Source organism: Pristiophorus japonicus, chromosome 21 (genome assembly GCF_044704955.1).
Source record: "Pristiophorus japonicus isolate sPriJap1 chromosome 21, sPriJap1.hap1, whole genome shotgun sequence".
Taxonomy (NCBI): Eukaryota; Metazoa; Chordata; class Chondrichthyes; family Pristiophoridae; genus Pristiophorus; species Pristiophorus japonicus.
Window position 1 is genome coordinate 54060920 of NC_091997.1, and position 13200 is coordinate 54074119.

Consider the following 13200-nt stretch of genomic DNA (forward strand, 5'->3'; position numbering starts at 1 on the left):
CTGAGTAAAAGGCGCTATATAAATGTAACCACTGAACATACATACACACTCACTCGCTTGTGCTCTTTCTCTCCCTGACCCAGGGGGGCTGATGACAGCTATGCTCCACCACTGAGATCAGTTAACGTAAACCGACAGGAAACCAGCCTGGGTCCTCCTGTGTGGTTCAGTGCAATTATCCGCTCGTAGCCGAACCATTCTGGATGGACACTGGATTGGCAGCTCCTTCGTGGTACATCGGAAGTTGATCACTGACTGGCAAAACTTTAAAAGGGAAAGTTGCAGGAGATGGACAGATCGAGGGCTGAATTCAGATGTCGTTTTGCACTGAGGGAAGCTCACTCTGGGGGGAAGGGGGCGGTAGAATGTTCCAAATGTCTCATTAGAGGCTGGAATTCATTTGGGAAATGTTTACTCTGATAAATAGCATACTCACATGGACTTGATTTAAACGGCAACAGGACATGGAAAATTACTCTGCAATTACTACAGTACAATCAGCTGGTAGAGTGCAAACAACACAGAGGCACCAGCGCCATAAATATCTATGTCAGCACAGACAACTGTAACAATGCACTGGTCCCGTGCTGCATGCCATCCAGCACAAAGCATAGTTACATCGAGCTCCACACCCAAACATCCAACTGATACACTCATAAAACCACAGGGTGGGCCGAGGGTTTCCGCACTCCCAATAACAACCCCCAACCCCAAACCCCACCTCCTCCCAACCCCAAACCCCACCTCCTCCCAACCCCAAACCCCACCTCCTCCCAACCCCAAACCCCACCTCCTCCCAACCCCAAACCCCACCTCCTCCCAACCCCAAACCCCACCTCCTCCCAACCCCAAACCCCACCTCCTCCCAACCCCAACCCCAAACCCCACTCACCCTATGCATCAAGCCTAAATTTTGCCTATTTCAGCCATCAATTGCAGCCCTAGCTACTCCAAATACTCACCCCTATAGTCTATTGACTCCAACCAATAACCACAGGTTCATTACTTTTAACCACAGGCCCGTGCCCTAGCAACCTTAAAATTCACCAATGGCAACCTGTCACCCCCTGGCCTCCAGTCCAACCAGTTGCCCAAGCTGCAACCACTCGAGTCACACACCCTAGCCACGCTCACTGCCACCAGTCTCTCCACTCACCGTCGCTCGGTGTGACAAGTGGACCTCGCCTTTACCTGCCCCGTCACTTCCTTGGGTTTTGACACTCTCGAAGGTTGATGCAATGATGTTATCATTGAGCATTGACATAAACATGTCCACTTGTGACCTCAATGACATTTAATCATTGATGGAGAGAGAACCTTCTCTCGGGAGATGACATGAATCAGGTATAGTCGGAGCTAACGCAAAGTAGACATGGTCTGAGGAAAAGAACGGGTTTGATGGGCCAAATGACCTTTTCTTGTCGAGTGCTTTCTTCTGTTTGGTGTTTGGAGAGAGAAAAGTCTGTAAACCTGTGGGTATGTTTGCCCTGACTTTATGTGCGAGTGCTGTATTTCACTCTGATTTATCCCAATATGCTGGTACCCATTTATAGAGCATCCCACACGTCTCCCGGCCAGGATACAGCCAACACCCCTGGGTTAAGAAGAAGAAACATCAGCCAGGGTTTCTACCTTTGATTGCTACCAAGCGGTTCTTGTTAGAAAGGTTACGTGTTTGGCTATTGAATGATAGCGAGATTGGGCCATCTATTGATACCCTCCCAGGCACCTTCAGCACTCGCGGGGAAATTTATAAAAAGGGTTTTCAAAAGCACACCCTATAAGAGCAAGGCAGGAACACTTGCCAAACTCCTTTGGTGGGTTATTGGTCACATGAGCAATTCAGATACCACTGCACAGCAAGCCACAGTGCTTTGAAAAAATAAGCTGCTGCCACCAAGACTTTGTATGACGGTAAACAGGAAACTGGTTTGAATTTGATAAGTTACAAGAAGATGACACAAAATGAAAAACACTGTTAGACAGAAAAGGAAGTAGATAAGTGACTTGGTGGAAACATGTTGTTGCAAGTGTATTATTACCTATTTAGGAAGTGCATTGCAATAGTGTTGCCTCAGAGTCACTCTTCTCAATTTTGTTATTTGATTTCAATGTCATTTTTTTTCCCTTAACGGGACATATTTTGAAGAACTTCTTGATTGTAAGTAAACTACTTGACTATAAATAAACGTAGAGAATTCTGGGGGAGTGCAGTCCTTCCAGAAATATTCTTGAGTTGCTTTATTTTTGAGTTGGCAAACCAGGGTATAATGTACAACTTTGCACTCCCCGGCACAGTCTCCTCCGCCTGCTGGGAAGGTACATCAGCAATTCCGGAGCGGAGGGTCACTGAGTCTCGAAGGGTCTTCTGTCTCTGGTTCAGCATCACCTTGGTTAAAGGGGGAGAAAATTGAGCCAGGTTTCCCAGCCGATGGCTGCCCAGTGACCCCTGTCAGAAAGAGCACGTGTGTGTAGAGGACAGGATCGGGCTCGACTCCTTGCTTTCCAGCCCCCCAAACCCCCCCACCTTGGCTTTACGATGAGCATGTTCTTGCATAAAGTACAGAAAGATTTTGCATTCATAAACTGCAGCCTCGGAACCAAAAGCTTTACCGTCATAGAAATAATTTGAAGTGTAATGTAAGGAAACGCGGCAGCCAATTTGCGCACAGCAAGCTCCCACAATGTGATAATGACCGGATAATCTGTTTTAGTGATCTTGGTTGAGGGATAAATACTGGCCAGAACACCGGGGTGAACTCCCCTGCCCTTCTTTGAAATCAACTTCAGAGAGCAGATAAGGCCTCTGTTTAACATCGGGTGGGGGGGACTGGTGTGGGGGTGGGGGGGGCGTGGGGAGACTGGTGTCGGGGTGGGGGGGGGGAGTGGGGGGACTGGTGACTGGGTGGGGGAGGGAAGTGGAGGAGACTGGTGTCGGCGGGGTGGGTGGGCAATAAGGGGCTGGTATCAGGGAGAGGGTACACATTATATTCAGCACTTACCCAAGGATGTTAACTTTCAGCAGAGATAAATGCAGGATTTTTGCCAAAAACTAGATTGGAAAAGCAATAAAAAGGCTTTGATCAGGAGGTCTGTGGACGTGTTACAAAACTCTTCCAATTTCAGTGTACAGAGAATACTAGTAACACAGAATTGGCAGCGATTCTGCCCACAACTGCCGTAATGTGCAGGTATCTAAGAGGCTTTATGCAAAACATATGCTCGAAACCCAATTAACATTCTTAGTAAGATGCAAATTCTTGAGATATTTTGCCTCTTATTCGATTTTGAAAGGGTTACATTTATACGTTTATGTTCTGAAGCGAATCTGCACTGCTGGGTGCAGGTTTAGATTAAGCACCAGTTTTAACTTCCTGGTCTATTCTGCATAGTCAGCCTCCTGTCCGTAATTTCGGGATAAGGGATCGCCATTTAGGACTGCGATGAGGAAAAATTTCTTCACTCAGATGGTGGTGAATCTTTGCAATTCTCTACCCTCGACGGCTGTGGAGGCTCAGTCTTTTGAGTATATTCAAGACACAGATCGATAGATTTTTGGATATTAAGGGATATGGGAAAAGTGCAGGAAGGTGCAGTTAAGGTTGAAGATCAGCCATGATCTCACTGAATGGTGGAGCAGGCTCAAGGGGCCAAATGGCCTACTCCTGCTCCTTATTCTTATGTTCTTGTGATTAACCGAAGGAACGCTCCCCGGCACTCGGGTAAGTTGGAAAGGAGGTCCGAGGAGCCCAGACAAGGAAGTCTAAACTTCCCTTGTGGGGCCTGGACAGCCTCTCTTGTTGGTAAACTCACTTACCTTCTCACTCGGTGGTGTGGCCACTACGGCCTCCCTGCGCAGGCCTCTGGTTCAAACAGCAGTCAGGCCCTGATGTCATCGGAGCCCGTTCTGTCTTCCGTCTGGTTGTCCTCCTGGCCTGGGGTTGCCAATGTTCCAGGATTATCCTGGCATCTCCAGGAATTGATGATTTAAAGTAATTGGTAGAAGGATTAGAGGGAAGTTGAGGAGAAATGTCTTCACCGCACTTTCCCCATATCTCTTCAATCCCTTCATATCCAAAAATTAATTGATCTCTGTCTTGAATATACTCAAAGACTGAGCCTCCACAGCCCTCTGGGGTAGAGTAAAGGTGGTAATGGCAGAAACCCTCACCACATTTAAAAAGTACTTGGATGTGCACTTGAAGTGCCATAACCTACAGGGTTACAGACCAAGAGCTGGAAAGTGGGATTAGGCTGGTTAGCTCTTGGCCGGCTGGCATGGACACGATGGGCTGAATGGCCTCCTTCTGTGCTGTAAATTTCTCTGATTCTCTGAATCTCCTGGACTGTCCTGTGAGCATACCCAGGGGAAATATCATGGAGGTATTTTTTTTTAAATTGTGCGTTTTTTCCTCAATTTGTTTCAACACTATTGAGATTCCTCTGTCACTGTTGCTCTAAGCATGCCAGACTCAATGGTAGCACTCTCGCCTCTGAGTCAGAAGTTATGGGATTGTGGAGTCCCATTCCTGGGATGAGCACAGAATCGAGGCTGATACTCCAGTGCAGTACTGAGGAAGTGCTGCACAGTCGGAGGTGCTGTCTTTCAGATGAGATGTTACATGTGTATATATAACGTTACATCGAGCCTATAGCACAGCAACAGGCCATTCGGCCCAACTGGTCGATGTCGCCATTTATGCCCTACACGAGCCTCTTCCCACCCTTCTTCATCTAACCCATCAGAATTTCCTTCTGTTCCTTTCTCCCTCACCTAACTTCCCCTTAAATGCATTTATGGTATTAATTATTATACATTAAACTGAGGTCCCGTCTGCTCTCTCAGATGGACGTAAAAGATCCCACAGCACTATTTCGAAGAAGAGCAGGGGAGTTATCCCCGGTGTCTTTGCTAATATCTATCCCTCAAGTGACATCTCTAAAACAGATTTTCAGGTCATTTCTCTCATTGCTGTTTATGGGAGCTTGCTGTGTGCAAATTGGCTGCTGCATTTCCCACATTACAACAGTGACTACACTTCACTGTTTGTGAAGCGTTTTGGGATGCCTCGAGGTTGTGAATGACACTATATAAATGCAAGTCTTTTTCATTTTCCTTGTCTGTGAGGTGGTGCAGCATGACTCAAAAGGCCAAACCAGCAACAGCCTGGGCCAGTGCTGATTATAATCAGCCCGTGTACCACAGACTAGATGTTTAGAAGCAGCAATCGTAATAAGTCAAACACGACTGAGATTGCGGTGGCCAATAACGGAGTATTTTTAATTTGTTCTTGTAGGCAAGGCAGTGTTTCTTGCCCAGCCCTGGTGTGGGGCTGGAGTCACATGTAGGCCATACTGGGGAGGGGTAATGGGCTCCCTTCCCTGAGGAACATTAGTCAATCAATTTGGCTTTTAGACATTCTGGTCATTGTTTTTAATTCTGATGCCAGCCCACAAATGTCCAGATTTATTTTATTCCGTTTGACAACTTGTGGAGGTGGATTTGAACTCTGGGTTGTGTCCAGTACCTATTCCCACTGCACTGATAGCGTGTTCCTTCAATCAATAGCTGGAGCAAGGCCAGGTCACCACAGAAACACAGCACCACACCGTCAGAGGGACAGGACACAGCCCCCTCTCTGTCTGTCTCTGTCATTCTCTCTCTCTCTCTCTTGCGCGCTCTCTCTATCACTGTTACACTCTCTCTCTCTCTCTCTCTCTCTCTCTGTTACTCTGTCTCGCGCGCTCTCTCTCTCTCTCTCTATCTCTGTCGCACGCTCTAGCTCTCTGTCCCTGTCTCTGTCCTGTGCCTATCAAATGGAACAATAGTAGAATCGGTGACCATCATCACGAGTTCCTCGCTGACTCATCTCTCCCCCCAATTCCCCTAAAAAGAAAACGAAGCAGAATTTCACTGAGAGAGATCTGGGACTCAGACAGTCACAGACTGGACAACTTCTGCTTCTCCCCACAGCAGGGTCACAGACCTGAGTTGGTTTCTGCACCTCGGTTTATATGCCAGAGATCGGGACACACATCCTTATGGAGACATACATATATGAGTATGTGTAAGGAAAGATGGGTGCACTTGCAGTGACAAAACTATAGTATATTTAAAAAGCTAGGTGAAGGTTCAAAGTGGATAGTGCAGAACAGGCTGCAGGTGTATGGAGAAAGAGGGGGGAGGGAACTGGGGAGCTCCACCAAAGAGGCACAGGCACGATGGGCCGAATGGTGGCCTCCTGTCGTGTAAGCTTCTTTGTATTGCATGGGGAGGGAGGAATAGCATCGATCTGACTATTATATGCAGTAACACTGTAATGTTGTTGTTCCCGAATGCAGTTACGATCTTGTGACAGCCAGGGCCGGATTTTCAGCGTGCGCCTGTTGTAGAAAGCGCCTGATTTTTATCTCAGTGAGTAGGCGGGTAGCATGGTGGTGGGTCCATTCTCTACAGCAGGCAGTTGTACACCCGACAGCAAGTTATAAATCCCCCACGGATAGGCTTGCATCAAGAAGGGCCTGCAGCCCTTTCGATGTCACCCTTACAGAACCCCAGTCCCACTGCCTGTACCTGAGCTCCACGGAATCTGAAGCCAGGCAGAGCATTGGTATTCTGGTCATGAATCAAACATGCCGTCAGCTGTAAAACTGCATCACATTAGTCACATAACTGATCTGGACCTGACTCTAACCATAACATGCAGTTCTAATGGAACATTCCCATCTCCTTCCATTATACAGGGGTCCTGGTCCAACCATAACATCTCCCGGCTTCTTGCGGGGCTCAGCTGTATTTATTTAAGGATCGGGCACTAGGAAGGCTGATTTATTTTACCAGGGGCGGTGGGCTTATGGGGTGTTCCTTCACCAGTATCTGACGCCCAGCTTGGGGAGGGGCGTAGAGCCTCCCTCTCTCTCTCACACACACAGATACACACATGCTCAGGTTACCCAGTGAGCAGAGTTGTCTGGCCAGCTTGGTTCCCACTGGACTCGAGCCCACAGAATCAAACTATCCCATAATTCACAACAGGCACCAGAAATGCATTTTGGAACGTGCCTGTTTGGATGTTTTTAGCCCCAAGCCATTTCAGTTAGGGCACAGAGACATAAACAGGCTGTTTATGAAGAGTCAGCCTGTCTCTCAGGGTTTGCTGAGGCTGTGACTGCCTTGGCAATTGGTATCTTTTGTTCCCTTTCACAGCAGTCACGGTACAGTGCCCTTGACCCAATGCTCCTTAACCCTCGCAGTGCTGCTCTCCCTCTGCAGACCGTGAAATGTTCGCTCTGCGTCTCATACAATCATAGTTCGAACTGCTTAATGATGCAAAAGGGAATTGGGGAAAAATGCAGACAGGAAGCAATCTGGTCTGTACCTGCACAGAGCGGGAAGGGACATTTGCTGACCTGTGCTGGGTTAACTCGATCAGCTCCGCTGGGCAGGCCACATTGTCCGCATGCCCGACACAAGACTCCCAAAACAAGCGCTCTACTCGAAACTCCTACACGGCAAGCGGGCCCCAGGTGGGCAGAGGAAACGTTACAAGGACACCCTCAAAGCCTCCCTGATAAAGTGCAACATCCCCACCGACACCTGGGAGTCTCTGGCCAAAGACCGCCCTAAGTGGAGGAAGTGCATCCGGGAGGGCGCTGAGCACCTCGAGTCTCATCGCCGAGTGCATGCAGAAAACAAGCGCAGGCAGCGGAAGGAGCATGCGGCAAACCTGTCCCACCCTCCCCTGCCCTCAACGACTGTCTGCCCCACCTGTGACAGGGACTGTGGTTCTCGTATTGGACTGTTCAGCCATCTAAGGACTCATTTTTAGAGGGAAACAAGTCTTCCTCGATTCCAAGGGACTGCCTATGATGATGATGGGCTGGGCCGGGTGAGCTGGGCTGGGTTGGGCCGGGTGAGCTGGGCTGGGCTGGGCCAGGCCGGGTGAGCTGGGTTGGGTCGGGTAAGCTGGGCTGGGTTGGGCCGGGTGAGCTGGGCTGGGCTGGGCCAGGCCGGGTGAGCTGGGTTGGGCCGGGTAAGCTGGGCTGGGACGGGCTGGGTGAGCTGGGTTGGGCCAGGTTAGCCGGGCCAGGCAGGGGGACAGTAAGTGTGCTGTGATTGAAACGAGTGCACTGGTAGAATGAGAAAGGAAATGGCGGCTCAGGGTACCTGCTCCTGATTGCAACCCAGTGATTTGTCCATGTGTGGAGGATGGGACTTGACTCTGAACCTCCCTCACCATCGCTGCTGCTGCCTTTTAGCCAGTGCAACTATGGTAAATGGATTAATATTTATAGGAAGAAGAGGGATACAGTGGGCTAGCGTTGTGTGAAGATGTGAGGACCACCACAGCTGAGCTTAATCCAACATTCCCATCTGCGCCTCCCAGTCGGATTCCGTAGATAGTGATCTGGAACAGGAACCCTGGCCAGGGGAATCGAGAGCGAATGTAACACCTTGTCACTGCCTGTTATCTGGATCAGCGCTTCCTCATTTATAAAACACTGAAAGACTAAAGGTTGGTGGGAGAAGGCAAGCCGTTGACATGAGCCTCGGGCCATGGGAATGCTGAGTTGTGGACAGTTAATGTGGGCAGTGGTTGTGTGGGGCAGTGTTAAACCAGCTTTGTGACTCCTGTCTCTGTCTGCTGCAACTTGCAACCAGTCTGTAATCTGAGCTGTTATTTTCTGTTGCAGATGCAGAGAGGCTGTTATTAGGAGAACTGAACTCTTGACAAATATATCCGCTTCATACCTCAACTGAATCTCAGGAAAAGGGAAAAACATGGTATGTATCTGTTATGTATGTATTAACTCGATAGACTGAATACTGTAACATAGGAACAAACCTGGCTCTGCTTTATTAGGGCCTAAAGTGATTACCTTACATGATGTCTTGCCTTTTATACCTGGCCTGCACACATGTGCAGATAGCCCAATGGCCTCCGACAGTGGCGCCACCTGGTGTCTAGTAACCCCAAGCATACATACATGACAATATCCCCCTTTAAAATATTAGTAACAGTCTTTTTATAAATTGAGACGCTCCAGGGCTTTCCGCTCCCGAGTTGATCGTCTCAGTTCAACTCCAGCTTTGGGCGAGCGTTCAGAGTCTGTTATGACTGGGGACTGGGTAGCCGATTTGATGTGAGTGGCAATGGACAAGTGTTCTGAACTACTATAAACCAGGCTTTGGAGTTTCCTGGCTGTAAAACCGATTCGGTGTGGGATTTGAAGAAGTTCTGAAATCATCTGATCGAGGAAGGAAAATAAAATACACAATACAAAAATAAGAGGTTTGGTTTTAAAGATATATGGGAAGTAAATATAAATCATTAGTTACATAGCACTCTCTGGGCACAAGATTACAGCTCTCTGCACCCAAGTTGTAAAAATTAAATTATCCCTTCTTTATGGAATGGATTCTTGTTTTTCTTTCTCTGCAGTAGTTATCTACACACTTAGAACTCATTGTGTCTTACTAAGTCCTCCCCAAAGTCTCTGGCTTGGCTCCCCACAAACAGGTCGTACTTTTTGACGACGACTTCTTTCAAGAGTTTTCCATCCTTGTTTTCATCAGATTCGTAGACAAGATGGCGGGCCTTGGCATGGTCATAGTCAGCCGGCAGGATCCAGTCTTTGGTTTCGTCCTTGTCCATTTTGCCATCTATGTTGCGGTCTCTGAACTCAGTGAATTGCTCTCACTCAGTTTTCACCCACTTGGGCTCATGGCCATCTCTGTCCGCAGTGTACATATCACCAATATACTCCTCCAGATCAATGAAGCCAGCTCCATTCTTATCAATGTATACCTGGCCTGCTACCTTCAGGGATCTGTGGACATTAATAGCAGACTTGCCTCCCAGATCTCTCTGCTTTCACTTAATTTCTGTTCGGCATTTCTTCCTCTAACTGTGGCAAAGAATGACAAGTATTCAAATTCATTTTTGAAGCTTTATAAAGGCCGAAGCAATATCTGTCCCCTACCCAAGAACATAGGAACAAGAGGAGGCCAGTCAGCCTCAAACCTGTTATGACTGATCTGTATCTCAACTCCAGTTACTTACTTTTACTCCATAATCCTTCGATGTCCGGACCCAACAAAAATCTGTCAATCTCCGTTTTGAAAGCTCCAATTGTCCCCAGCATTCACAGTCTTGTGGAGTGGAGTGGAGTGTCACAAATTTCTACTATCCTTTGTGTCAAAAAATGCTTCCTAATCTTGCTACTAAATGGCCGAGCTCTAATTATAAGGTGATTTCCCCCTTGTCCTGGATTTCCCCACCAGAGGAAATAGTCTCTATCTACCCTGTTGAAACCCTGTTATCATTTTAAACATCTCAGTGAGATCATCCTGCAACCATGTAAACTCAAGGGATTGCAAATCAAGTTTATGCAATCTGTCCTCACAAATTAACCGTTTAAGGGCACAATCCCTGTGAATTTGAGCAGGTTTTGTCTATTGTCCATTGGTTCGATGCTGGTCCAGTCTAAAGCTGAGCCAAGATGTGGGCGAGCTTGGGCCACACAGCCACTCCCACTACAGATTTTGCCAGTCACACAAAAAGCTCCACTTTATTTGCCTAAATGCAGCTCTGTTTCCTTCCAGCTGCCTTCACTTTTCTCCCACCCTTCCCCCATTTTGCTTTCACTCCCATCTTTCACTAACCTTTGAATAACTGCCAATCCTCTCGGTTTCCTATTAACTTCTATATTTTAAAATAGATTGAGTATTTCTGACTATTGCACATCTCTTAACAACATTGCTGCAATTAGCAGCCTCTTCTAATTATTTACTGTCCGTTTCCTCTCCACGCTTAACCCTCTTTAAACCTAGTTCCCTCCCGCCTGCCCACGCCCTCCCCATCTTAATTTTACAAACTTGAATCCCCCAGCCACTTTACACATTTTCAATCTGTGTGCACTCCTCCTCAGGCTCATATTTGACTTATTTGATGTCTCAGAAAATGTAATGGTAACAGCAGAAAATGTTCTTGGATTGGATGCATACAACGATGTAGAGAGCCGCCTTCAGAGGAAGCTGGCTCAAAACTTTCAACATAGAGTAAAAGCACTTTTACAGAGAACATGCGAACAACAGGAAATAGAAAGTGAAAAATATCGGAAAACCACTTCAGAGAGTGAAGACAATTTTTGTTATTTCTGAAAGAGTGGCAAAACTCACACATCTGGTTATGTTACAAACCCAGAGAACATAGAAACATAGAAATTTACTGCGCAGAAGGAGGCTATTTCGGCCCATCGTGTCCGCGCCGGCCGACAAAGAGCCGCACGGCCCTTGGTCAGCAGCCCTGAAGGTTACATATAAATCTATGAACAATGGTGGACAGGTAAAGAGCACCCAGCCCAACCAGACAACAGTGACACCCCTTATACTGAAACATTCTACACTCCACCCCAACCGGAGCCATGTGATCGCCTGGGAGAGGCAAAAACCAGATAACAACCCAGGCCAATTGGGGGAAAAAATCTGGGAAAATTTCTCTCCAACCCATCCAGGCGATCGAAACTAGTCTAGGAGATCATCCTGGCCGTATTTGATTCCCTGAAGTACTTACCATCGTAACTGTGCCAGCCAACAAGAGGTTATCCAGTCTAATCCCACTTACCAGCTCTAGGTCCGTAACCCTGCAGGTTATGGCAAGTGCCCATCCAAGCACCTTTTAAATGTGAATGGGGGTTACTGCATCCACCATCCTTCCAGGCAACGAGTTCCAGTTTCCCACAACCCTCTGCATAAAGAAGCCCTCCCTCAATTCCCCTCTAAATCTTCCACCAACCACTGTAAAACTAAGCCCCCTCATAATAGACCCCTCCACCAATGGAAATAGTCCCTTACTATCCACTATGTTCAGGCCCCTCAATATTTTGTACACCTCAATGAGGTCTCCTCTCAATCTCCTCTGCTCCAATGAGAACAAACCAGCCTATCCAATCTGGCCTCATAGCTAAGATTCTCCATTCCAGGCAGCATCCTAGTAAATCTCCTCTGCACCCTGCAATCACATCCTTCCTATAATATGGCGACCAGAACTGCACGCAGTACTCCAGCTGTGGCCTAACCAGATTATTATATAATTTAAGCATAACTTCCCTGCTGTTATATTTTATGCCTCAGCCAATAAAGGCAAGCATTCTGTATGCCTTCTTAACCACTTTATCCACCTGGCCTCCTTTCAGGGATCTGTGGACAAGCACTCCAAGGTCCCTTTGTTCATCTACACTATTAAGTGGCCTACCGCTTAATGTGTAAACCCTTTCCTTATTAGCCTTCCCCAAATGCATTACTTCACATTTCTCTGAATTAAATTCCATTTGCCACTGCTCTGCCCACATGACCAGTAGATTGATATCCTCCTGCAGCCCATGACTTTCCTAGGAACCAACTAGGGGGGAGGCCATCTTAGACTGGGTGTTGTGTAATGAGAGACGATTAATTAGCAATCTCGTTGTGCGAGGCCCCTTGGGGAAGAGTGACCATAATATGGTGGAATTCTACATTAGGATGGAGAATGAAACAGTTAATTCAGAGACCATGGTCCAGAACTGGAAGAAGGGTAACTTTGAAGGTATGAGGCGTGAATTGGCTAGGATAGATTGGCGAATGATACTTAAGGGTTTGACAGTGTATGGGCAATGGCAGACATTTAGAGACTGCATGGATGAACTACAACAATTGTACATCCCTGTCTGGCGAAAAAATAAAAAAGGGAAGGTGGCTCAACCGTGGCTATCAAGGGAAATCAGGGATAGTATTAAAGCCAAGGAAGTGACATACAAATTGACCAGAAATAGCAGCGAACCCGGAGACTGGGAGAAATGTAGAACTCAGCAGAGGAGGACAAAGGGTTTGATTAGGGCAGGGAAAATAGAGTACGAGAGGAAGCTTGCAGGGAACATTAAAATGGACTGCAAAAGCTTCGATAGATATGTAAAGAGAAAAAGATTAGTAAAGACAAATGTAGGTCCCCTGCAGTCAGAATCAGGGGAAGTCATAACTGGGAACAAAAAAATGGCAGACCAATTGAACAAGTACTTTGGTTCGGTATTCACTAAAGGAGGACACAAACAACCTTCCGGATATAAAAGGGGTCAGAGGGTCTTGTAAGAAGGAGGAACTGAGGGAAATCCTTATTAGTTGGGAAATTGTGTTGGGGAAATTGATGGGATTGAAGGCCGATA

At 47.2% G+C, this 13200-nt stretch overlaps 1 protein-coding gene across 2 annotated transcripts in view; it reads left to right on the plus strand.

Annotated features, from left to right (window-relative positions):
• limd2 (LIM domain containing 2) overlaps positions 1–13200 on the plus strand; it is a 47438-nt gene that overhangs the window by 12617 nt on the left and 21621 nt on the right. For both annotated transcript variants that reach the window (XM_070864768.1, XM_070864769.1), the window contains exon 2: positions 8695–8785. In XM_070864768.1, the coding sequence (XP_070720869.1) occupies positions 8783–8785 (3 nt within the window). In that variant the 5' untranslated portion in view covers positions 8695–8782. The remainder of the gene's footprint in view (positions 1–8694; positions 8786–13200) is intronic.